General features: G+C 40.0%; 1 protein-coding gene across 5 annotated transcripts in view; it reads right to left on the bottom strand.

The window, feature by feature from the left end:
• TBCK (TBC1 domain containing kinase) overlaps nt 1–24,317 on the bottom strand; it is a 330,567-nt gene that overhangs the window by 231,832 nt on the left and 74,418 nt on the right. For all 5 annotated transcript variants that reach the window (XM_068231246.1, XM_068231264.1, XM_068231255.1 and 2 more), the window contains 7 exons: nt 21,303–21,364; nt 18,588–18,736; nt 18,359–18,497; nt 14,121–14,220; nt 6,037–6,086; nt 4,774–4,900; nt 2,608–2,706 (listed from right to left, as the gene is read on the bottom strand). In XM_068231246.1, coding sequence (XP_068087347.1) covers nt 2,608–2,706; nt 4,774–4,900; nt 6,037–6,086; nt 14,121–14,220; nt 18,359–18,497; nt 18,588–18,736; nt 21,303–21,364 — 726 coding nt within the window. The remainder of the gene's footprint in view (nt 1–2,607; nt 2,707–4,773; nt 4,901–6,036; nt 6,087–14,120; nt 14,221–18,358; nt 18,498–18,587; nt 18,737–21,302; nt 21,365–24,317) is intronic.

Genomic DNA, 24,317 nt, shown 5'->3' with positions numbered 1-24,317 from the left:
TGTTATGCAGTTAGACCAGATTGTTTACATGCTTTTTGGTCTTGTCCAAGGCTTAACTATTTCTGGTCCAGCATTACAGATATCGCCAGATGTAAACCTCTCACACTATCTAACAACATGGTTACTGCAAACCAAACATTTGTTAAGGAGGAAAAATTTACAGACATGTTTGTTGGTTCAACTAGTGAATGCCACGAGAGTTTGTACAACCTCCATCTGGAAACAGACTTAAGGCACTGAATTATACAGATTTTGCATTTCTAAGTAAATTAATGATATTATACACACGGGAGACCAAACTTCTGTGATCAAGGGCACTGCGGACAAGCACAGGTACAGCTAGTTCTACTGCCTTGTCTTTATTAACTCCCCAGAATACACAGAGTGTAAATCACTGTAACTCCCTCCCCCCCTCCACGTTTCTCATTTTCACTCTACCTTCTATTTCCTGTCATACCTTTTCTTCCCCTCTGTCTTTTCAAACATTTAGAATCTAAATGATTACGGTGAATCACAAAGGATATTAAAAAGGAATATCTAATGACCATTTAAATAGGTTGGGAGCATGCACTGAAATGATTTGAATTTTGCTGGTGAGTAATAATCTTTACATTTTGCACTTTTGTTGTACTGCTACCCTTCTGGTTAAAAAGAAAAAAGCTAAGTCAGTTTATGAGTACAAGACATACTGAAGTTGGTTTAAAAAAACAACTAGTTTGTTTACAAAATGTGAAAGACGGTCAGTCTCTTCTAACACTGGCCATTAGATCAGTGGTCCTCAAACTAAGGCCCGCAGGCTGAGTGCGGCCCACAGAGGCTTTTTCACTGGCCCCCCCAAACACAAAATGTATAACTTATAGATGTAGCCCACTGTACATGTAAATATTGATATATAGAATAGCAGTGCTGGCATCACCCATCCATATACTGTAGAAGCCAGTGAGCAGTAATTCGCTGGCTTCCAATCCAATTCTGCATCAGGTGACACTGCTGTCCAACTTCTCTGCCTGGTGCACAAAGACATTCTTTTCGGCGCCACATGACTGAATGGCTGCTGCTGGGAGTTCTCCTCCAGGCATGATTAGGGGGGAATCAATACCTAGATTCAATGTAATAATTTTCAACATCATTTTATGTATGTTCCAGCCCCCCAGCAGTCTGAAGTATGTTGACCCGGCCCTTGACCGAAAAAGTTTGGGGACTTCTGCTCTAGATATACCTTTTCTCAAATTGAAGAATTCATCGTACTAAATGTATTTACTTAGGTATCTGTAGGGAGGCTCTCACATTCTCTAATATACATTGGTCACGCACAGAGCAGGCCTTTCACAGTAAAGAAACATTTTCAAGATCAATGATGAACACTTGTAGATTCTACTTATACTAAATGTAATATATTGTAAATCTGACACAACCTCAAAATACACCAAGGTCTGTTGTATTTAACAGTATGCTTACAACATACTTTAAATGTGCCCCTCATTAATTTTCATACCAGCATCGAGTCGAATGTCCAGATTTTTGTTAAGTAGTACTCTCATCCATCACCATTGTGAAAATGACTAACCAATCATATGCTGCATTTCAAGGAAAAACTCCCACCTCTTACACTTTAGCTGTTTTAGTGGCTGCTTAGCTGGTCATCAAGATTCTTCTCGTAGTAGAATCTGTTGTCAGGATAATTTAATGTGAAGGTGTCATAAGTATTCTAGAATATATTTTATCTCCAGCTAGGATAAACAGTGGATAAACAATTTGTTTCATGCTCAAATCTTGAGTTAGCAAATCAAAGCTGCTAGTAACCAATTAATTACAGGTAGCTTGGAGCTATAGTAATTAATCAGCTCCTAGCTATTTGAACAGTAATCAGTGACTGATTTGTTAATTGCCACTTCACTTTGTTGGTAAAGCTCAATCTACACGATACGATTTTTTGTGCGATTCGATGATTCTATTTACGATCCGATTAAATCCGACATGTCCGATTGGGATACGATTCAATTTGATTTGCCATTGCAAAACAATGGCAAATCGAATTGATTCGAATCGAATCCTGATCGGACATGACGGATTTAATCGGATCGTAAATAGAATCGCACAAAGAATCATATCGTGTAGATGGGGCTTAAGACTCAGTTCCATTCTTTTCAGAGCGGACAGTTCAGTGTCTGCTCCATTTTCTCCTTGGGCTTGCAGCTAGAGCGAATACGTTTCTGCTAGAGGTTTCTATGAGAGACACATCTGCCATCATGGAAAAATGCAGCAGGAAGGGACTTTGCATTTTCTTTACAGAAACACAGCACACAGATCCCTTTTAAAATGCAGAGGCAAATCCTATTTTATACATACAATCTGCTACAGAAACTGTACTGAGCGGTTACATTTTCTGTTGTAAGTGGGAACTGAGCTGCACAGAGATTTTTATGTAACACTAATTCTCTACTCATCCTTAATCCAGATGATTTAACTTACCTTATGACTATTGTTCTGTTATGTGGTAGTGTGACTGTGTTCTTTGCGGAGTTTGGTGTTGTAAACTTTACCTACAGACCATAAACTCCGATTTGAGTTTTCTAAAAAATCTAGGCATGAAACAAAATTTCTCACCTCTACACCTAACAGTGCTGCCCATGTTAAACCTCTCAAAAGTGGAGGAATATCCACTCTGGCTTCTTTCCAAATCAAATTTTTCTTATATGGGTAGGCCTTAAAAGCAAATGCAAAACATTATTACAATTGTTATAATGCATTTATACAATCTTCCAGAGATATGTACAGAGTATATATTCATGTCACTATCTGTTCCTCAGAGAAGCTAACAATCTAATGCCTAAACATGTGAATCTCCTATATAAAAAAAAATTACTACACATTTTAAAGGTACAAAACAATAAAAGGTGTCATTCGTAATGATATGTGGTTCTCAAACTACCGTACTTAACTGACTTAACAACATTGTAACACCTTGGCGGCAGTGGAGCTGCCAGGAAGGCATTTCTATTAGGTCTAACCGCAACACACAGAAGGTCCATCTCAACTTTGCGATGCGCAAATTAGATTTTTGGGTTGTATTAACTAGTGTGAAGGTTACAAGGGGACCGTTTCTGATGCATGCACTTTAACTGAAAAGTATGACAGTTCACTTTACGGTCTCTTTTTTCTGCTAAGGGAATATGATTTGTAGTTGATACCAAGCAGGTTTGTAAAATCACAATCTAAACTAATCTGAAGCTTCCTCCAGCCCACCGTAGGCCGCTAGGTACGGCATCCTCCTGGCTCCTCTACCGGTCCTGCTGGTGGCTCCATTAATTGGCAACGTCACGCCAGCCGCTACACGTCATCACGCTGGCAGGCGTGAGAGTCCTGCACATGCGCAGTTCAAAATTAGAGAACCGCACATGTGCAGGACTCTCACGCTGGTCGGCGCGATGACGCGTGCTGGCCAGCGTAACGTGCGCCACGGGGACTCGTACTGGTAACTTCAGGTGGAAGTCACCAATCAGCATGGGGATCTACACTTTACATTGATAATATTGCACAATGATTGTTTTATGACTTTATTGAGGAATAAACAGTATTTATACTATGGATGTCAATGAGCCATTGTGATACATTTTAAGCCGCAACCCCACCTGGATATAGAGGTGGCTACTTAGTCTGGTGAGTCTCATTTGGGATCTACAGAGTTACAAGTGTGAGCACATTTTGCACCTGCACAAAGGGAAGTGTGAGTGTTGGAACTTTTGTTGCAGTATTACACTGGGTATAGAATTGTTTATAGGTTTAACACCGGTCAAGATCTTGAGCACAGCCAACATATTTACAGAACATATTTAGATAGCTATGACAAGTGCTTACTATTTTGTGTGATATTTTTATACAAATTAAATTTTGGTGTGCTATAAATAAAGCTACTTTTAGGATGGTGCCGGCCCATTTAGCTCATCCAGAATCCACATCTATGCACACACTAAAAGCTAGGAGCATGCTGGGCAGAATTGCTAATGCATGCATTTTTGCCCATAATAAAAGTCTATGAGCTGTATAAAATAAAAAGACATATTTCTGCATTGTACAATGTGCGTTTTTCAAAATGCACAACTTTTTTTTTTATCGCATGTAAAACGCACATACATTTTTGACGCTTCTTTATCAAGTAAATATGATACTGTATTTTACTCCATTGACAAAGGAAAATATTGAAAAAAACACAAATGCACTTAAAAGTGTAGAAACACACATTGCAAAAAAAAACCTCATGGTTTTCTGCACAGCCTAGTGTGCTCCCAGCCTAAATGAATATCTGTAATACTAATCCACAGTTTATAATTATGCACGGACCTGGAAGATGAGAGATCGCCATGGCTATCTGGCAAGTGTCTTTTCTACTAGAAGAATTTTGACCAGTATTATTTCAAATTCCTCCTACATACTACCAAAAGGTTGTAAATGGGCACGAACCCGAAAGCACCTGTGGAAGGAGGCTCAGTGTGGATGGAGCAGTTGTGGGCAGTGCAGCTGAGGGTGGTGACTTAGTGTGGGCGGCAGCTTAGTGCAGCTGTTGTGGTGTGCGTGCGCAACTGCGGGTGCATCCGTGCCTGTGGGTGGAGGCTTATTGTGGGTGGCGCAGTTTTGGGGTGGTGACTTAGTGCGACGGTTGTGGTGTGCGCACTACACGCAATTATTTTTCGAAACTTGAGGTTTCTTGGTAACTGACTGAAATAAGGGTAATTAGAAACGGAGTAGTAAACTACTGTGTAGTACGGTACTTACTTTAAGCAGCCTATCAAATAAGACAATCCTGTTGAGCTGATACTCTGTATCTCTTTCTCTGATAATGAGAGGAAGTGTGGAGGTAGACAGCTCGTTGTTACTACCAGAGTGAGGAACATTTGACTGGCTGAAAAGTGATTAGATAGAAAATAAGAACTGACATGTTAGTTACATAAGTGCATATCCCATCTGCTGCTGACATGGATGCTAACAATGTCTTTTCTGTCCCTGTCATGTCACCTCTAAGGTATTATTTGTACATAAACGTAATGAAGTGATGTTTAACCACTTAACCAACCACCGTTTTTTTTACCCTTAAAAACCAGAGCAATTTTCACATCACGCTCCTCCCATTCATTTACCAATAACTTTGTTGTTACTTATCACACAGAAATTGATCTCTATATTTTTTTTGTCACAATTTAGGCTTTCTTTGGGTGGTACTTTTTGCTAAGAATTATTTTGTATGCATTTTGCAGTGAAAAATAAGAAAAGAAATGAAAAAAAAAAACATTATTTCTCAGTTTTAGTCCATCATAGTTTTAAAATAAAGCTGCTGTGGATAAAACTTACACATTTTTTGCCCATTTGTTATTGCAATGTTTAAATTGTGTCCCTAGTACAATGTATGGCAATAATATTTTATCTGGAAATAAAGGTGTATTTTTTTCTGCTTAGTGATTTGTAATACTATATCACTTATCACAAGCCTTTATTTGCAAAACAGAAATACAGTATATATATTTTTCCTGCAGCTGGCGATGATATCAGTCAGCTTTATTGAGAAGCAAAAGCCATCAGAGCAGTCTTATGGTGCCCATACATGGTACAATTTGATCAGATAATTTTGTTTGATTATTCCGTTAGATCAATTATAAAGATTTTTCCAACATGTCCGACTGGATTTTTATTGCAAAAAATGAGTTAATCCTTTGTTTTTCTTGATTGAATTAAAAGGAAGTCATAAAGAATCTATTTTTTTTCAATCTGTTCGGTTGCATAAATGGGTAAATTGAATGATTTTATTGTATAGTGTATGGGCCCCATTCTAGGGTTTTATATTCAGTTTTTTAAGTCAAACCCTATATCATGTAAAGAAGGTGGCATAAACATGTCAGTAATTTGAGGAATTCTCTTTCTATATGGATGATGCAAAAACAAATAAAAAAATTAAAAACACATATTCAGAGTGAACTCATGTCACCGCTACCAAACATATGCTAAATTTTATACCATGAAAAAGAAAAACAAAGTCATACTTACTCTTCCCCTAGTAAAGGGTAAAATGCTTCTCCAGGCACATCTTTTAATCTCTGAAGGTTTGGAAAATGGGAATAAACACCAGTTACTAAAGCACTAACATTCACATTTACAAAATACCAACACACTTGTAAACAGGGCTGATGTACTAGATCTCACTAATACATTCAGTCTATAATTCTCGAAAGTAGACTGCTTAAAGAGGAACTTTAGCAAAAAAGGTGAAAAAAATCAATACATTACAAAGTGAGAAGTAAAAAAATAGAGAGATCAAAAAATGATTGCTGCCATTATCAATAACCACACCTCCCAACAATGCGATAGGCTGAAAGGTTTTTTTTTTTTTTTATAGATATACCCATGGACAGAGGAAGGTACTAGTTGTGTGGCAGTTGGAAATAGCTGTTATTTCCCACAATTCAACAAGGCTCCCAGACAGGAAATTGTCAAGACCAAGGTCCTGACATCACACTGTGGGAGGGGTTTCACCATAATATCTGCCATATAGACCCTTGATGATCTATTTGAGAAAAGGTAACGATTTATAATGGGAAAGGGGTATCAGCTACTGATTGGGAAGAAGTTTAACCCTTGGTTTCAGTTTCTCTCTCATCTGAGATGAAAGTCTCATGTTTAGTGGTATTACACCGCAGCAGCATTAAAACAAAATGACTTAAAGGGGGAAAAGGTATTGCTTTGCATTAGAAAGTGTTCGGTGAGCAGATGTTACATAGTTACATAGTTACTTTGGTTGAAAAAAGACATACGTCCATCGAGTTCAACCAGTACAAAGTACAACTCCAGCCTGCTCCCTCACATATCCCTGTTGATCCAGAGGAAGGCGAAAAAACCCTTACAAGGTAAAAATTCCTTCCCGACTCCAGATGGCAATCAGATAAAATCCCTGGATCAACATCATTGGCATTACCTAGTAATTGTAGCCATGGATGTCATTCAACGCAAGGAAAGCATCTAAGCCCCCTTTAAATGCAGGTATAGAGTTTGCCATAACGACTTCCTGTGGCAATGCATTCCACATCTTAATCACTCTTACTGTAAAGAACCCTTTCCTAAATAAATGGCTAAAACGTTTTTCCTCCATGCGCAGATCATGTCCTCTAGTCCTTTGAGAAGGCCTAGGGACAAAAAGCTCATCCGCCAAGCTATTATATTGCCCTCTGATGTATTTATACATGTTAATTAGATCTCCTCTAAGGCGTCTTTTCTCTAGACTAAATAAACCCAGTTTATCTAACCTTTCTTGGTAAGTGAGACCTTCCATCCCACGTATCAATTTTGTTGCTCGTCTCTGCACCTGCTCTAAAACTGCAATATCTTTTTTGTAATGTGGTGCCCAGAACTGAATTCCATATTCCAGATGTGGCCTTACTAGAGAGTTAAACAGGGGCAATATTATGCTAGCATCTCGAGTTTTTATTTCCCTTTTACTGCATCCCAAAATTTTGTTAGCTTTAGCTGCAGCGGCTTGGCATTGAGTACGATTATTTAACTTGTTGTCGATGAGTACTCCTAAGTCCTTCTCCAAGTTTGATGTCCCCAACTGTATCCCATTTATTTTGTATGGTGTTAGACCATTGGTACGACCAAAATGCATGACTTTACATTTGTCAACATTGAATTTCATCTGCCATGTATGTGCCCATATAGCCATCCTATCCAGATCCTGTTGCAATATAACACTATCTTCCTTAGAGTTGATGATTCTGCACAATTTTGTATCATCTGCAAAAATAGCAACATTGCTCACTACTGTATCCACTAGGTCATTAATAAATAAATTGAAGAGCACTGGACCCAGTACAGACCCCTGTGGGACCCCACTGCTAACAGTCTCCCATTTTGAGTATGATCCATTGACCACAACTCTTTGTTTTCTGTCCATTAGCCAGTTCCCTATCCAAGCACACAGACTCTTCCCCAGTCCTTGCATCCTCATCTTTTGCACCAGACTTTTGTGGGGAACAGTGTCGAAGGCCTTAGCAAAGTCTAAGTATATCACATCTACAGCATTCCCAATATCCATATTAGCATTCACTACCTCATAAAAGCTGAGCATGTTAGTCAAACAGGACCTGTCTTTAGTAAACCCATGTTGATGCTGAGAAATAAGATTATTTTCTACTATGAAGTCATGTATAGTATCTCTTAGTAACCCCTCAAATAGTTTGCATACAACTGATGTTAAGCTTACAGGTCTATAATTTCCTGGATCTGATTTTTTGCCCTTCTTAAATAATGGGAAAACGTGGGCTGTACGCCAATCCACTGGGACTCTGCCAGTTGCAAGAGAGTCACAAAAGATAAGATAAAGGGGTTTATCTATAACTGAACTTAATTCCCTTAGGACCCGAGGATGCATGCCATCCGGGCCAGGTGCCTTGTCTATTTTTAATTTATTTAGTCTTGCCTTTACTTCTTCCTGCGTTAAGTATTTAATATTACAGTTAGAAGATTGAGACTCTTCCGCCTCTAATTTGCAACAGTGCTGTTTCCTTTGTAAAGACAGAAGCAAAGAAAGCATTTAATAACTCTGCCTTACCTTGGTCATCCACCATTGAGTTTCCACCTTCATCCTTTAGGAGTCCTATACAGTCAACCTTTCTTTTTTTAGAGTTGATGTACTTGTAAAACTTTTTTGGGTTAGATTTGATATCCCTAGCGATTTGATTTTCAGCTTCGATCTTTGCTAGCCTAATTTCTTTTTTACAATTTTTATTGCACTCCTTGTAATTGCTGAGTGCAGCCTCGGACCCCTCCTGTTTTAGGACCTTATAGGCATTCTTTTTCCTCTTCATTTTATCTCTAACCTTTCTATTCATCCATAGAGGCCTTTTTTTATTCCTAGACATTTTGTTTCCATATGGGATATACATACTACAATATGTATACAATACTACAGATGAACAACTCATCTGAACTACAGTACATCATAAGCCTGGCATGTAAAAAAGACTATCCTGCACAGCACAAGTATGGTGCCCCTTAAGTTGCAAGCCTATTTGGCAGGGCCTTCCTCCCCGTGTGCTCTTTTCCCCCACCATGCGGATTCAGTGACTCGTCTTCTATACTTATCCCTAGCTTGCAATCTGCACACCATTGATTGTTGTTACATCACTATTTTGTGTAACATTGTTAAACATGGTAATGTCCCTGTGTAACAATGTTTAATGTTGTAATGCCTCCCCTATCTATTGTACAGTGCTATGTTTATAAATAAAGTTGAATACTATTTATTATTAATAATAGACGGTAAGCCTTTAGTTATCCAAGAATTTTAAACAAAACTTAGGAGGTCAAAGATCAATAACAGCCATTCACTGGAAACAACACTTGTGTATTACTCAACACTGCAGTGTGGTACAAGCTACAAGATAAATGTCTATCCTTGATCAATACTGATAAAAAAGAAGTTTAAAGTCCATGAAATTTGCCACACACAGAATGTATAATAGTCCATATCATCAAATCAGATTTGTATAAGAACAGGATAGAAGCAGTTAACTGCATTATCTCAGAATATCCACCTATTTTTGTGGACTGGCTTCCCTTTAACATTTCTTTTTAGCAAACATGACTGGCTAGAAAAGCATGTAATCTGCAGGTTTACAAAACACATATTTTTAAAACAATTGCCTCTCTGCAAAATAACATCTTTATGTGTCCTGCTGAGTTCAGACGCAGGGTCACTGATACATGATGAATGAAATGACAAATACCTTGCTCCATCCTCATAGGTTACATTACTGCATCTTTTGTGTTGCAGTATGCGAGAATTTCAATGTTCTGCATTACACCTCCTGTTTAAGTAATTTTTTTTTTTTAAATATGCATTAAAAAAAAAAAATTAAAAATGTATATATATATATATATATATATATATATATATATATATATATATATATATATATATATATATATATATATATATATATATATATATATATAGTTTGCATAAGTAGTCCTGCAAAAAAACCCTACTTTTTATTGAAAAATAGACAAAATCAAATTGCAGTTACTATAAAAAGTGGTGTATCCTGCATGTGTATGTGGCCTTCTGCTGGGACTCCCTTGGAGCCTTTAGCCTGGCCAAGGCTTCAGGCAATGTTGTTCCATGACAAGGGAGAAAGAGGGCGGGGCTGTGTCTGAGCATACCAATTACATCACAACGTGTTTGGACGTTTAACTCGCTGTTGTCAGGTCAAAGGGAGGCTCATAGCTGTGTCAGCTGAAGTCAGGCCTCCCTCATGGATAATGATAGCGTCACACTGACTTGAGGGTAAGGACTGGTCAGGCTGCTGAGGATTGGGGAGGAGGAAATGAGACGCAGGTTTTATTTAGCAAAAACTGCAATGTCTCACAAACCAGTTAATGCATAATTCATACAGAATGATGTTCTATTAAATGCACATAAAAAGACTCTGCCTGAACCTGGGCTTCAATGTGCAATTAATTCCCACCTTATATTATTTTTACATTAAATAGCCTAGAGTTAAATGTGCTGCCTAGTATTTTCTGTTAATTCATTAGCTAGGCTAGGAGCTTGCCTAACCTGAATTATTGAAATATTTCCACCGTATCCATTTAACAAGGAGCTGCTCAGTGGGCATGAAAAGACAATGCGTGGCAACCAGAGGCTAGTAAACACATAATGTATGTTTGATTATAAAAGGGCAAGCGCATAAGGAAAGATTTGGTATTTATTTAATCAAATGAAGTATTTTTTAATGCAGTATAAACATAACAGAAGGTAAATGGCAAGTAACGCACCAATGATACCACATTTCATGTATTAAGCATTTAAAGGACATGAAGCTTTGAGGAGGGATATTTAACGGGCCAAACCATGGGAAGATTCCTGAAAGGTCTCCCTCGGCTAAGCATCATATAACGGTTATGACCTAATGCATCCAAATACATTATACCGGTTTTCTATCTCTTCGATAGCAAGATTGCTATAGTGTGATGCCATTGTCATCATGAACCACCTAAATGTGAGGCAGAGATAAGAGTGTATGTTCCTGAGGACAGTAGGTGACATGAGGCAGGGAATAGATTGTAAGCTCCTGAGAACAGATAGTAGTATGAGGCAGGAATTGGAAAGTGTAAGCTCCTAAAGAGAGTAGGACAGTTATCGGCATGAGGCAGGGATTAGATTGTAAGCCCTGAGGAGAGTTAGTGGCATCAGGCAGGGATTAGATTGTAAGCCCTGAGGGGAGTTAGTGGCAGCTTGCATGGTGGTACCCACATATCCCTGACAGTCTAGTGGTCCCCAGGCTCCCCCCCCCCTCCATTCCTTGAAGCATTATGCTCCCTGGGCTAACCTTCCTCTGTCTGTCCAAGGTTTTAACCTCCTTCTGATGCAGAGTTCGGCCCAGGAATCGTCTCTTACTTTGTCACTCACCCTCCCTGTAGTGGCGGCGGATCTCCTGCGACCAGCAGTGTACTTCTCTATGTATCTTTAGGGTCCTTGGTTGATGACTTTATAGTAGAGAAGTACACTGCCAGTGTACACAGCAGAGCCCCCGCTATAGTACCAGAAATGTAAATCCTTCCAAAAAGGGTTGCATGAAAAAAAATCTGAAAAAACAGACGTAATAAAAAAGTGACAATGGATAACCAAATTCTCATTATTAAAAGGATTTTGTTGCAGGGTAAAGAATGAAAGAGGAACTAATGATGTCACCTCAGCCAGGGCCAAGCCAGCTTTATCAACTGATTCCACTAAAGCAACTTTCAAAGCAAAAAGCCGTCAGCTGTAATCAGTGTCAGGAAGGGGAGGGGGGGGGGTGGATGCAGAGGGCCCCCGGTTCTGAGACAAGGACAGCAGAGAAGCGTCATACATACATTACCTCCTACCCACCTACATGGCCTCACTCCTCCTTTCAATGTAGCCACTGTATTCTCTGTCTCCCTGTGGCTTCTGTTTCTGCATGTCAGGTGACATGAAGGAATGTGAATGGCAGGGAGATGGCGGCCGCTGGCCCGCTGAGGGGCTCACTGGGATCACAGGACGCCTCTGGCTGCAATGTCCTACATTAGTGGTTCTCAACGTTGTTATTGAAAATTACTGCCTGAGCCCATTATAAGAACTCCCTATGTGTACCGCATGTTGAAAGCCAAATCCAAATCCAAAAAAGCTTTGTTGGCAGGACCAAATACATTTAGCATTTCAAAAGCAGAACAAAACATTAACATAGGGAGGGGAGATTGTGGGAATAAGGGAATGATATAGGGGGTTGGGGTATATAGTCCATAGGTGTGTAGAGGGTGTAAGGGACAGTATGGGTGACTGGAATATACAGTCCATAGGGGGTATTGGGGGTATACAGTCCACGTGGTATCATGTTCCTCTCAGTTGGTGGCAGGCTATGACAGATCGGGCAGCTATTTGCATGGTTGTTTACTCCTCCCCCAGGAGGATGTAGAGTTTCCTCTCCTCATCTGTGGAGGTAAAATCATGGATCTGGTCAGAGAGTCTCTGGAAGTGGACAGTCCTCACAGGTGCGTATTTGCTGCAGTGTAGCAGGAAGTGGGCCTCATCCTCCAAGACCCCTTGGTCATATTGTCTGCACAGTCTCTCCTCCCGGGGCTTCCCTGTCTGTCTGTGGCACCCTGTCTCTATCTCCAGGCTGTGGGCACTCAGACGGTACAGGCTCAAGGCCGATCTGTCTTTGTGGTGGTGTAGCCTCTTCAGAGATGGAGCCATTGTGTACTCCCTCAGTAGTGATTGGTAGACAGAGAGTTTCTGGGAGTTCTTTATGTCACTTCTCCATTCCTTTATGTATCGTTCCTTGCAGCTTTCTATAGTCCTTTTTATTTCGGCTTTTGTCAGCCTGTGTTGGTGGTCTTGGTTGGGCTGGCTGCTGATGCTTTGCTTGAGAACGCGTGGTATGGCCTCGCCCCCCGGGCTCAGTGAGGCTTTATGGTGGTAAGTGTTGGGGCTGCTGCTCTGTGTATGCGCCAAGTATGAGAGCGCCCTCTGCTGGATAGTCAGCCATAGTGGGAATCTGCCTAGCTCTGCCCTGCAGGCTGAGGTGCTGCGATGGACTTGGAGAAGATACTTGCAGAACTCTAGATGGAAGATTTCTGTTGGGCTGGAGTCCCATTTTGATTGGTCAGGGTAGGTGACCGGGCCCCATACCTCACTGATATAGAGCAGGATTGGGGTGATGATGATGTCGAATATCTTTACCCGGACTCTCACTGGTGGTTTTAGGTGGTAAAGCTGTCTTCTGATGGCATAAAATGTTCTGCAGGATTTTTCTTTTAGGGCTTTTACTGCCGGTTTAAAGCTCCCTGATTGGTTAATCTCCAGCCCCAGGTAGGTGTAGCTGTTGGTGGACACCAGTGGGGAGATATTTAGTATAAATGAGGAGGTGGGGTTTTTATTTCCATTTTTCCTCTGGAACACCATCACTTTCGTCTTCTTTGGGTAGATGGGCAGTGCCCATGTGGTGCAGAAACTCTTCAATACTGCCAGGCTATCCTGTAGCCCTTTCTCTGTTGGGGAGAGCAGCCAAAGGTCATCTGAAAGCCTAGGTTTTACCACACTCATGAACCAAATCCCCTCCTCACATGTTGATGCAAGGGGAAGGTGAGTGGGGATTTACATCACACAAGGGCGGAGATTGGCACTGTATCTGCTCTGAAAGTTGGATTTGCAGTAACAGCATAACTTGCATAAATTTCCAGCAGTTTCTGCTAATGCTATGCACTGGAAATGTTACTAGCTATGTCTCACTAGCAGCAACTTAAAGTTCCCGAATAGAAAAAGTCAGTAAGATGCAAATAATTCTGACTTACCGTACAAGCATATTTAATGCACATTGTATGCAGCTTCAGTTTGGGCCAATCAAATGCACTTCCTAACAATTCTGACTAGCCCAGTTCCTAGCTGCATACAATTTACAAGATTGCATTAGCGATAAAAGTGCTAAAGGTTTACATGAGGTACTGTGTTGCTACAAACCTCTGTATGTGCAATAAAGCCCTATCTCTGTTCAGATATGAAAAGAAACATTGACACCATATGCTTAGTTAAATGAACAATACATGAATTCTCTTACATTTCGTAGCTGACATAGAGATAAAGTCACAGTTGTGTCATCCAAGAGTGAACTTCTGTCTCTACCTTGACCAAAGCTTTCTCCATCTTCTAATAAGAGGCTATAGTAAAATGAAAAAAGTATAGCAATTAAGGAAACCACATATCAACCAAATCGATAAAATGCTAGATCTCCATTTGAAAAGGTTTGTAGGAATATCCTATTTAACTGTGAAAAGGATGGATATAAAAACACATTCAGGCTGATGTATCAATGGAGTTGCACGGAAACATAAAGCATTGCAGAGACGCCTGGAGCAACCAATCCAAAACTTTGTTTCACAGAACAATTGGCTTCCCAGTCCTCATGCAAAGAAAAAGTATGCAGATTTTGAGGTGGTGATTTATATATATTTTTTGATGAGTCAATGTTAGGGTCATGTAAGGATACATACATTTTCAAATATCTTTTCTTGTGAACAGGATTTCTAACAACTATGAATTCTTTGCACACAGCTTCTGACCATTCGGCACCTGTAGCCAAGTCATGATAGTCAAAAGTCTTGTCAGGTGGTGCAAAGTAAAACATTTTTAGCTATAGAGTAGGAAAAGGCTACTTGTTCTAGAACTTGGTACATTCCAAACATGGGCATGAAGAAAAAAAAAACCCTGAAAAAGTTTTGGTTGGAGAGATTGTAAACTGTGGACCAGTTCTAGCAGTCCTTCCAAAGCATATAGCCTGGCTTGTGGTCACCAGTCTGGATTTACAGAATATAGAATAGCAGTGGCAGGTCTCTTGCTGTATTGGAATTGGTTGCAAACAAAATATAGAGAAAACATTGAACACTGACTTCCTGAAGTGGTGCTAAAGCTTGAAATTAAGAACATAAAACTGGAGGATAGGCCTTATGAGTGCCTCAATGATAGACAGTAGGGCCCTTGTTCAATTAACATTTCTCCTAAGTTTTCTCTCAGGAGAAATGTGCACCTCTTCAATGACAATTTTGAAAATAATTTTACCAACCAACTAATTTTACCAATCTACCAACTAGTAAGAAAATACACTGAACAAGTTTGATATTTCTTTTATTTTTACTTTTGGGTACTTTTTCAAATTACTTAGTAGAGAATATGAAAAATTATCTCCTGGAAGAAAACTCAGGAAAAAAAAGTTTACTGCATATGGGTCTAGGACGCACTCCTTCAGTACTGTAGCAAAGTCTGTGTTAATTCTATTAGGATCATAAGCTTGCCCGATTCTTAGTTGGACCTTCTGGTTTTGACTTCCACTACCTGCACTATGTGTTTCTGCCCGTTACCTGCCCCAACCACTGCCCTATTCATGAACCAGTCTCTCCCAATGAGTGCTTGGCCAGCTTACTTGGCTACTTACAAGCTTTCAACAGTGTACAAAGCTGACATTAATGATCTGGAAGTAGCTATGCAACTATCAACCTTTTTTGGCAGAGATAAAACAGAAGCCTGGACTTTCCTAATTTCTGGTCACTGTGCTATGGTGAACACTCTATATCCACATTATCCTATAGCACCTGTAATTTCTTCATAGCATGTTAATAACTACAATACAGATGTGCTTTTGCAGTGAATGAGAAGCACCCTACTGCCATCCAGTGGTCCAAAATTGTATAAAAATATACATCATAAGCTGTTATCTTTTTCATATCCGAATGCATTTTTTATGCTACAAGATCTACTTAGCGTTGGTGTTCAAATTCAAGATATTGAAGTGCGAAATGAAGCACTTCAAGCTATTTTTTTGTGATTCCATTCACTTGCTTGGGTGCTGAAGTGTGGTTTTTGTGATCATTTGGGTTTCTAAATTCAATATCTCAAATTCAAATACCAATACTAGTTCCAATTAAAGAGGAACTGTAGTGAAAATAATGTAATTAATAAAATTATCAATTTTTTTTACAATATTCATTTATAAAATGATTTAGTCAGTGTTTGCCCATTGTAAATCTTTCCTCATCCCGATTTACGTTCTGGAATTTATGACAGGTGACGACATCTTTAGTTCTGGCAGATGATCTCAGTGCACAGAACTCTCAGGGCCTGAGCCCACTGACGCAATTGTGTCAGCTTTTCAGTTACACGTCAATGTTACAGAAGCTGAAAAGCGGACAGAAGTGGACACAACTGTACTAGTGGGCTCAGGCCCTCAGGAAATGAACATTCTGCAGAGGGAGATATTGAATGCTTGACAGTTGGAAACAGCCCTTATTTCCCACAATGCAAGGAGGTTACACAATAAAGAGTCAAGACCTTAGTCCTGACATCACACTGTGGTGGGTGGGGTTTAAAGTGTATTGTCACCATAAAAATCTAATTTCAACAGCAACTGGTCTGAGTGTATTAAGTGATAAAGACGCTAATCCTGCATTCAAAACTTGCAAAACTTTTTCTGCTATTATGGTTTGTAGTTATCACATACTTTAGGAGCACTGGCCCTAGTTCCAAACAGTGCCAAAGAGTTGAATGCTGGGAGTTCTTTTTATCCATAATATATTCCCCCTCTTCCATGTATTTCCCTGCCTAGCTGCTTATCAGAAAACTCTCTGATTACTTGTGTTTACAAGCAAGGCTGAGGTGACTCAGTGATTGGATGTGTAAGTAAAAAAAAGACAGTGCAGTTGTTAGTATACACCTCAGTGGGAGTGTCTGAAGACTCTGGGAGAAGGGCAGCTAATGAATACACAATGAGCAAGAGAAGGGAGGGGGGAAAACAAGAGTGAGAGAGGATAGGATGTCAGCATTAGCTTGGCAAGATGGCAGGATTTTCTGCTTTTCCTTTATAAAATTCACAGGAATCATTATGTGGATAGCACAATGCATCTGTTATGTAAGTAGAAGTAGCATTTATCTACTTATATATGTGTTTTTTATTTCTAGGTTAGCATGGGTGTCGCTTGTTCTTTAACCACAATATCAGCCACACAGACCCTTCTGATGATTTATTCAACAAAAGGAAAACATTTCTCGTGGGAAAGGGGGTATCAGCTACTGATTGGATGAAGTTCAATCCAAGGTTAAAGCCCCTCTTCAACACAGTAATTCCAGCAAATCATTGATTAAAAATTAGTGGCAATGTTTAACACAAAGCTTATGTTGCAGTGGTGGCATTATGCAATGAACAGTTGTCATGAACAATTCACAGTAATTACTTTTACACGGCATGTATAATTGCATCTAAATACTGTAAGCTTTGCCTGCAAATTTCATGGATGCGATGCACAATCCCTAGTAGATACTCAGTAGCGAGATATGTGAAATGTAACCCACCGGAGGAAATAGGCAGATCTCAGCAATGCCTTTAGTGTTAATGAGAAAAGTATGATAATATATCCACAATAAGCATAAGGCAGCAATAGAAACGTAACAGATGGGCTGCGCTATTGCACTGCTGCATGCACTTTTCAGCAAAAGTGCAGTGCTGACCCATTCACTGTAGTGAATGGTGTCAGCAGCACAACACACGGCAGCGCAGATGGCGCACAATTGTGGGTGTTCCGTTCGGATTGCACAACTGTCTTTGCTGAGAAATGTGAATGATGTCTTAGTGTTACATTAGTCAATGTGTTCAGGTGAAAGAGGGATTTAAAATTACCTGTCAGTTGTACTTGACTGTGTACAAATACATTCAACATACTTTTTATTAATCTCTATATGTTCCAGCCATTGAAAAAAAAAACTAAAAACGAGCGTCAGAAGTAGCCTTAGAGCGGATTTCCTCTAGCCACACTGCGATGATCACATTGCATCGGATTTCACTTGTATGGAACCAATGCTAGTCACTGGAGCAGTTTCCATTGCTTGTGAGATGTGCGATCCGATGCGACCTGGGAAAAGAATCGGATGCACACTTCATATTCTCGCAGCATCCATCCGATTCCTGCAGGCAGCAACTGACAGCCGCATCCGGACTTCTGGAAGTCAACCGGAAGTACCTGCGGCTCGATACGATGATCGCATCGTTCCTATCGCTAGTGGAAATGGGCCCTATCTAACTGATATTCTGTAGAACTTCTGCTTAAAATTTGCACTTTGCACTATGAATGTGCTTGCATGTAATGTAACAATATCCCGGCATAGCATCATACTGCCTGGACAACACGTCTGAGTACAGCAGAGGTTTCTCATGTCCTATTTGTTAAACAAATTAACATTAAAATTCAGAATTAACTACCATATATGATTATTCTCGATTGCATTGCAGTCTTTATCATGATTTCCACTTACTATGGTAATGTGCAAACAGGTGCTTTGGATCTAATAATGCCCTTGCTGACCAGCTCTTTTTCCAGGTCTCCTCCAGCCAGACACCACAGGTAGTAGACTTCTTCAATTGATCTTTCAGCCAAAAAGTCACTGTCGTCATCTATAAATGTTCAAAAGACAATACATTCTCACTTAATTCAGCCCGCATGCGCTATTTGTAATGTATCTCGCAATGTAAAAGTCACTGCACCTTTACACAGGAGACTAATGTCTTCAGGCAGGTCAAGGTCAGCACATCTCAAAGCAGAAGAGAAGAGACTGGCAGGCTGGCGGAATGGTGTGTAAGTGGGAGACACAGCACTGAAAACATCATCCGCAAGTAAATCGGCAGCTGTGGGTCTACAGACAAGAGCATAGAATAAATCACTATCATATTTATTCAATAAGGCAGTCGCCTAGATTAGAGCATCTAATAGATCAGTGCAGTTAACCTGGAGCATACAAAAAGAAATATCAGAAATTATTAACTGGCTATCAAAACCTGAAATACTTTGAATACTTTATTAAATTAACCTGCATGCATCGTCTGCATTTTTAACAACCAACAGATTTTCTGCAGTACTTTCTCTAATTGAGGTACAAGGCACTCAGTTATAAAGAATCAACCAACATTTTTTGTATTTAACAAAAGGATTTTAAAGTCTTTAACTAAAAATACTGCAAACGTTTTACCTTGTTAAAGTGTAAAGAGAAGATTATCTGCACTCATGCCCCACCAGTGTGTGCTAGGGCTGTTATAATGTACTAAATGTGAAAAGGAGGGAAATCAGCCCTTAAATGATAGCACTACACCCAATATATGCAAAAATGGAAAAAAAGTTTATTATCTAATCTGTAACACTGCAATACATATCTAAAATCAATTCAAAAGAGATAAATAGGCACCAAACCAATGTAATATATCCAAATGATCATATACATTTATAGATAGATAGAATCAACTCATATTAATATAAGAGTATATCTCTAGTGGCCATCAGGAAGCTCAATTTTGAGCTATCCTGGGCCCAGAACCCAGGTTCATGTATCAAGGCTAATTAAAGTGCATGACAGTGAATATAGAAAGTGCACAAACACAATAAAGATCATTGTATATATCAAACCTATGCATATAAATAATGGTGATCAACCCTAAACATGAGGACTTTGAGTGAGAACAGACGTGACCAAATAGTGGGACACAAAAGAGATAAGATAGCAATGATACTTAGCCAGGCCAAGGATGAAGAAACCAATGGTGAGGTGCCATATATATGATCATGTGGATATATTACATTCGTTTGGTGCCTATTTATCTCATTTGAATTGATTTTAGATATGTATTGTAGTGTTGCAGATTAGATAATAAACTTTTTTGTATTTTTGCATATATTGGGTGTAGTGCTATCATTTAAGGGCTAATTTCCCTCCTTTTCACATTTACCTTGTTAAAGAGTTAAGCCTAAAAAAAAACTGTTTAAAGGACCTGTGTCGCGAAAATCTTAAAATTTAAAATATACAGTATGTAAACTTATACAATTAAGAAGTACGTTTCTGCCAGAGTAAACTGAGCCATAAATTACTTTTCTCCTATGTTGCTGTCACTTACAGTAGGTAGTAGAAATCTGACAGAACCGACAGGTTTTGGACTAGCCCAGGGGTTCACAGGGATGACTTTATTTTCAAAATGCACTTAGTGAATAGCAGTTGCTCCGTCCAACTGCCAAAAGTGTGTACGGTGAGCAGGGAGGCTGGTCAGTATCTTTGTATAAATCTTTTCCGGGAGTGTCTTTATAAAGAATCCCCTATGGAGAGATGGACTATCCCAAAACCTGCCGGTAATGTCAGATTTCTACTACTTACTGTAAATGCCTGCAAAATAGGAGAAAACATTTTTGGCTCAGTTTACTCAGGAAGAAACATACTTCTTATTTGTATGCGTTTTAAATTTTAAGATTTCCGTGACAGTTCCTCTTTAACCACTTGAGGACCACAGTGCTAAACCCCCCTAAAGACCAGGCCATTTTTTGCTTAATTGGCCACTGCAGCTTTAAGGCCTAGCTGCAGGGCCGCACAACTCAGCACACTAGTGATTCCCCTTCTTTTCTCCCCACCAACAGAGCTTTCTGGTTGCAGATTAAAGGCTGGAACATTTTGGAGTGGCCATCACAGTCACCAGACTTAACTCTGATTGAGAAACTCTGGTGGGACTTAAAGAAAGCAGTTGCAGTGCGCAAGCCTAAGAATGTGACTGAACTGGAGGCTTTTGCCCATGAAGAATGGGCTAAGATACCCATAGATCGCTGCAAGACACTTGTGTCAAGCTATGCTTCACGTTTAAAAGCGGTTATAACTGGAAAAGGATGTTGTACTAAGTACTAAGAATGAATGTCACTTGGGGGTTGAATAAAACTGATAATGATGTGAGCACAGAAAAGACATTTGTGGTTATTTCATTATAAATGTTATGTTATATTTGTCTGACTTACAAGTGCTTGTTTGATTTAATTGTAAACAAGATGACTGAAATGATCAAAATCAATGTCAAACTGGCCAAAACACGCAATTTCAGTGGGGGTTTAATAATTTTGAACACAACTGCAGATTGGCTTTGAGAACATATGTTTCCATTCACCAATTGGTGCACTACCACGGGAGGGTGCAGGTAGGTGTGCGCCGAGCATAAACCGTGAGGGATGAATATCCATGCTCCTGGGAGCTCAAGTGCGGTTTTCAGGGATGTAGATACTTGTCCCAGGGCAAGTGGTTTAATTTGGAAACAACAACGTCAACTGATTTTCTCATTTGCCCACAGCGAAAGGCAGAATAATGTAATCTCCCCCCGCCCCGGAAAAAAAATAATCTTTATTTGTATTTTATTCCACTCTGTTCCATTCCATAGTCTGTACTATGAAATTGCACTCACCTTTTAGATGGATGGTATGTGAGGCATTTTCGTAGTAATGTCAAGACATTCTCTGGAAGGTTCTGAAATAAATACACGTGTATGTTACATGCACAGTCAATTTAACATTTATAATATATGCATACTTCAAAACACTACATCATACTGCGGCTTTTACTCTGAGGCAAAGTATAATGTGCAATTGCCTAACAGCAATTTTTTTTCAATGCTCAGACTGCTATAACCAACGAAGACATATGTATTCAGGGGCATAACTACAAATCATAGGGCCCCCCAGCAAAATGTTGATTGGGCCCCCTAATATTCTCCACACCATTTCCTTTGCCCCTGGTGACTCTCACAGCTTGACCTCACCATCTTGCAAGGGTCATAAAACAAGTGTGACCATCAAAATCTTCACTAGTGTAGCCACAAAAACACCTGCTCTGAAGGATGGACCTCTTTATCGGAAGGAGTGAAGTAGTAGTTGAGGCCCCCTTACAGCTCTGAGCCCCCCTGCTGTCGCAGGGGCTGCTCCCTTCTAGTTAGACCACCGTATGAATTCCTGGCATCCTTTGGAAACACGTTAAACCTCAAAAACACTTTAAATTACTTTAAAAAAGTAAAAACAATGTAATAAAAAAGTGCTTGATTTTAACAAAAATTATGTATTTAGTCAGTGTTTGCCCATTGTAAAATCTTTCCCCTACCTGATTTACAGTCTGACATTTATCACATGGTGACATTTTTATTGCTGGCAGGTGATGTATGCAACAAGGCTCCCACAGTGTGATGTCAGTACCTCAGCAGTACCTCAGGGCTGTGAGGCACCGTATTTATCGGACTATAAGATGCTCTTGACCATATGATGCACCTAGGTTTAGTAGACAAAAACCAGGGGTAAAAACATTTTTTCTAAACCTGGTGCATCCATAGTGAAGGGGCATCTTGTGGATTATACCCACTTTGTACCTCATGCCCCCTTGTACCTCGTATCTCCCCTTGTCCTCCACTGTCCCAATGTGTCTGCCTCTGTCCTCCTCTATCCCCTTTTGTGTCTTCATTGTGCCCTCCTCTATGCCCCTTTGTGTCCCCCTGTGTCCTCTGTTTGTCCCCCTTCATGGGCACAGTACAGGGAGTCCCTGGCATTGCGGCGAGTTGGAGGTTCATATTTGCAGGCGTTCATACGTCAAGAACTCCCTTCATTTGGACTTTTTTTTTCTCACTTTTGGGGGAGAAAAAAAAGTGAGTCTTATAGTCCAAAAATACAGTACATCACACTGTGGGAGGGGTTTCACCACAAAATCAGCCATACAGAGCCCCCTGATGATCAGTTTGAGAAAAGGAAAAGATTTCTTGTAAAAAAGCGGATATCAGCTACTGTTTGGGATGAAGTTTATTCTTGGTTATGGTTTCTCTTTAACCACTTCACCACCACGGGTGCGTGTATCTATGCCCCTTTAAACACCCTTTGACCACCAGGGGCGTAGATACACGCACCCCCCCGCCGCTACCGCCGCTGTCTGCGCTCCCGCTCCCTCGTGCGCACGCTTCCTCGCTCGTGCACGCCGCCGCCCGCTCGGAGATCAACGAACGGGAAAAAACATTCCAGTTCGTTGATCTCAGCCCCCCAGCAATGATCGGCTGCTTTTATGAGAAGCAGCGCAATCATTGTGAAGAAAAAAAACAAGTTCCCCAGCCTCCCTGAACTTCCTGCAAGCGTACTTCCTACGCTTGCAGGATGCATTTACAAAAAATTTACTGTGGCCATCTTGTGGCCAAATAGTAAAACTACAGTCATAAGCGTTTTTCATATACAAATACATTATTTTACATTATAAATTAACTCATTAAAGCCAATGGGTACCGGATTCAAAAAGAAAAAGTCAGATACTCACCTAAGGAGAGGGAAGGCTCGGTCCTAATGAGCCTTCCCTCTCCTCTCCCGGTGCCCTCGGTGCTGCGCTGGCTCTCCCGTTCGCGTCCGCCGCCGCAGGGACTTCGGAGGTCTTCGGGAGCACTCGGGCTTCCGAAGATGGGCCGCTCCATACCACGTACGCGCGAGTGCGTCATAGAGGGCGCTCGCACATGCGTAGTATGGAGCGGCCGCGTCATCGGGAGCCCGAGTGCTCCCGAAGGCTTCCGAAAGCTCCCGAAGGCATGCGGAAGTGGAAGTATTTGACCGAACTGGTCGAATACTGCCACGGGGGATCCTGCGCGGGACCGGGCACCGGGAGAGGAGGGGGAAGGCTCATTAGGACCGAGCCTTCCCTCTCCTTAGGTGAGTATCTGACTTTTTCTTTTTGAATCTGGTAAACATTCACTTTAACTCCCACACTCCCCAATTGTTACCATTTTTTTTCTGTAATAAAAAAAAATTACAATAATGAAAAAAAAAAACAGAAATAGTTACCTTAGGGACTGAACTCTTAAAATATTTATATCAAGAGGGTATAACACTGTTACTTTATAAACTATGGGCTTGTAATTAGGGATGGACGCAATACTGAAAAAAAATGCACCTTTATTTCCAAATAAAATATTGGCGCCATACAATGTGATAGGGACATAATTTAAACGGTGTAACAACCAGGACAAATGGGCAAATACATTTCATGAATTTTAATTACAGTAGCATGCATTATTTAAAAACTATAATGGCCAAAAACTGAAAAATAATTATTTTTTTTCCCCACATTTTTTCCTATTTTCCCATTAAAACACATTTAGAATAAAATAATTCTTGGCATAATGTCCCACCTAAAGAATGCCTAATTAATGGCGAAAAAAACAAGACATAGTTCATTTTATTGCGATAAGTAATGATAAAGTTATAGATGAATGAAGGGAAGGAGCGCTGAAAGGTGAAAATTGCTCTGCTGCTCAAGGGGTAAAACCCCTCAGTGGTGAAGTGGTTAAACTGCTCTTTTTTGCCCACAATAATAAAGTATTGAATAGTATTTAATTTAAAAAGAATATTTTATTATTAGCATTAAAAACATACTATTACTATTGTAACATCAACGGGTATAGAGC

This window comes from Hyperolius riggenbachi, chromosome 1 (genome assembly GCF_040937935.1).
Source record: "Hyperolius riggenbachi isolate aHypRig1 chromosome 1, aHypRig1.pri, whole genome shotgun sequence".
Taxonomy (NCBI): Eukaryota; Metazoa; Chordata; class Amphibia; order Anura; family Hyperoliidae; genus Hyperolius; species Hyperolius riggenbachi.
This window is presented reverse-complemented; position numbering and strand designations above follow the sequence as displayed.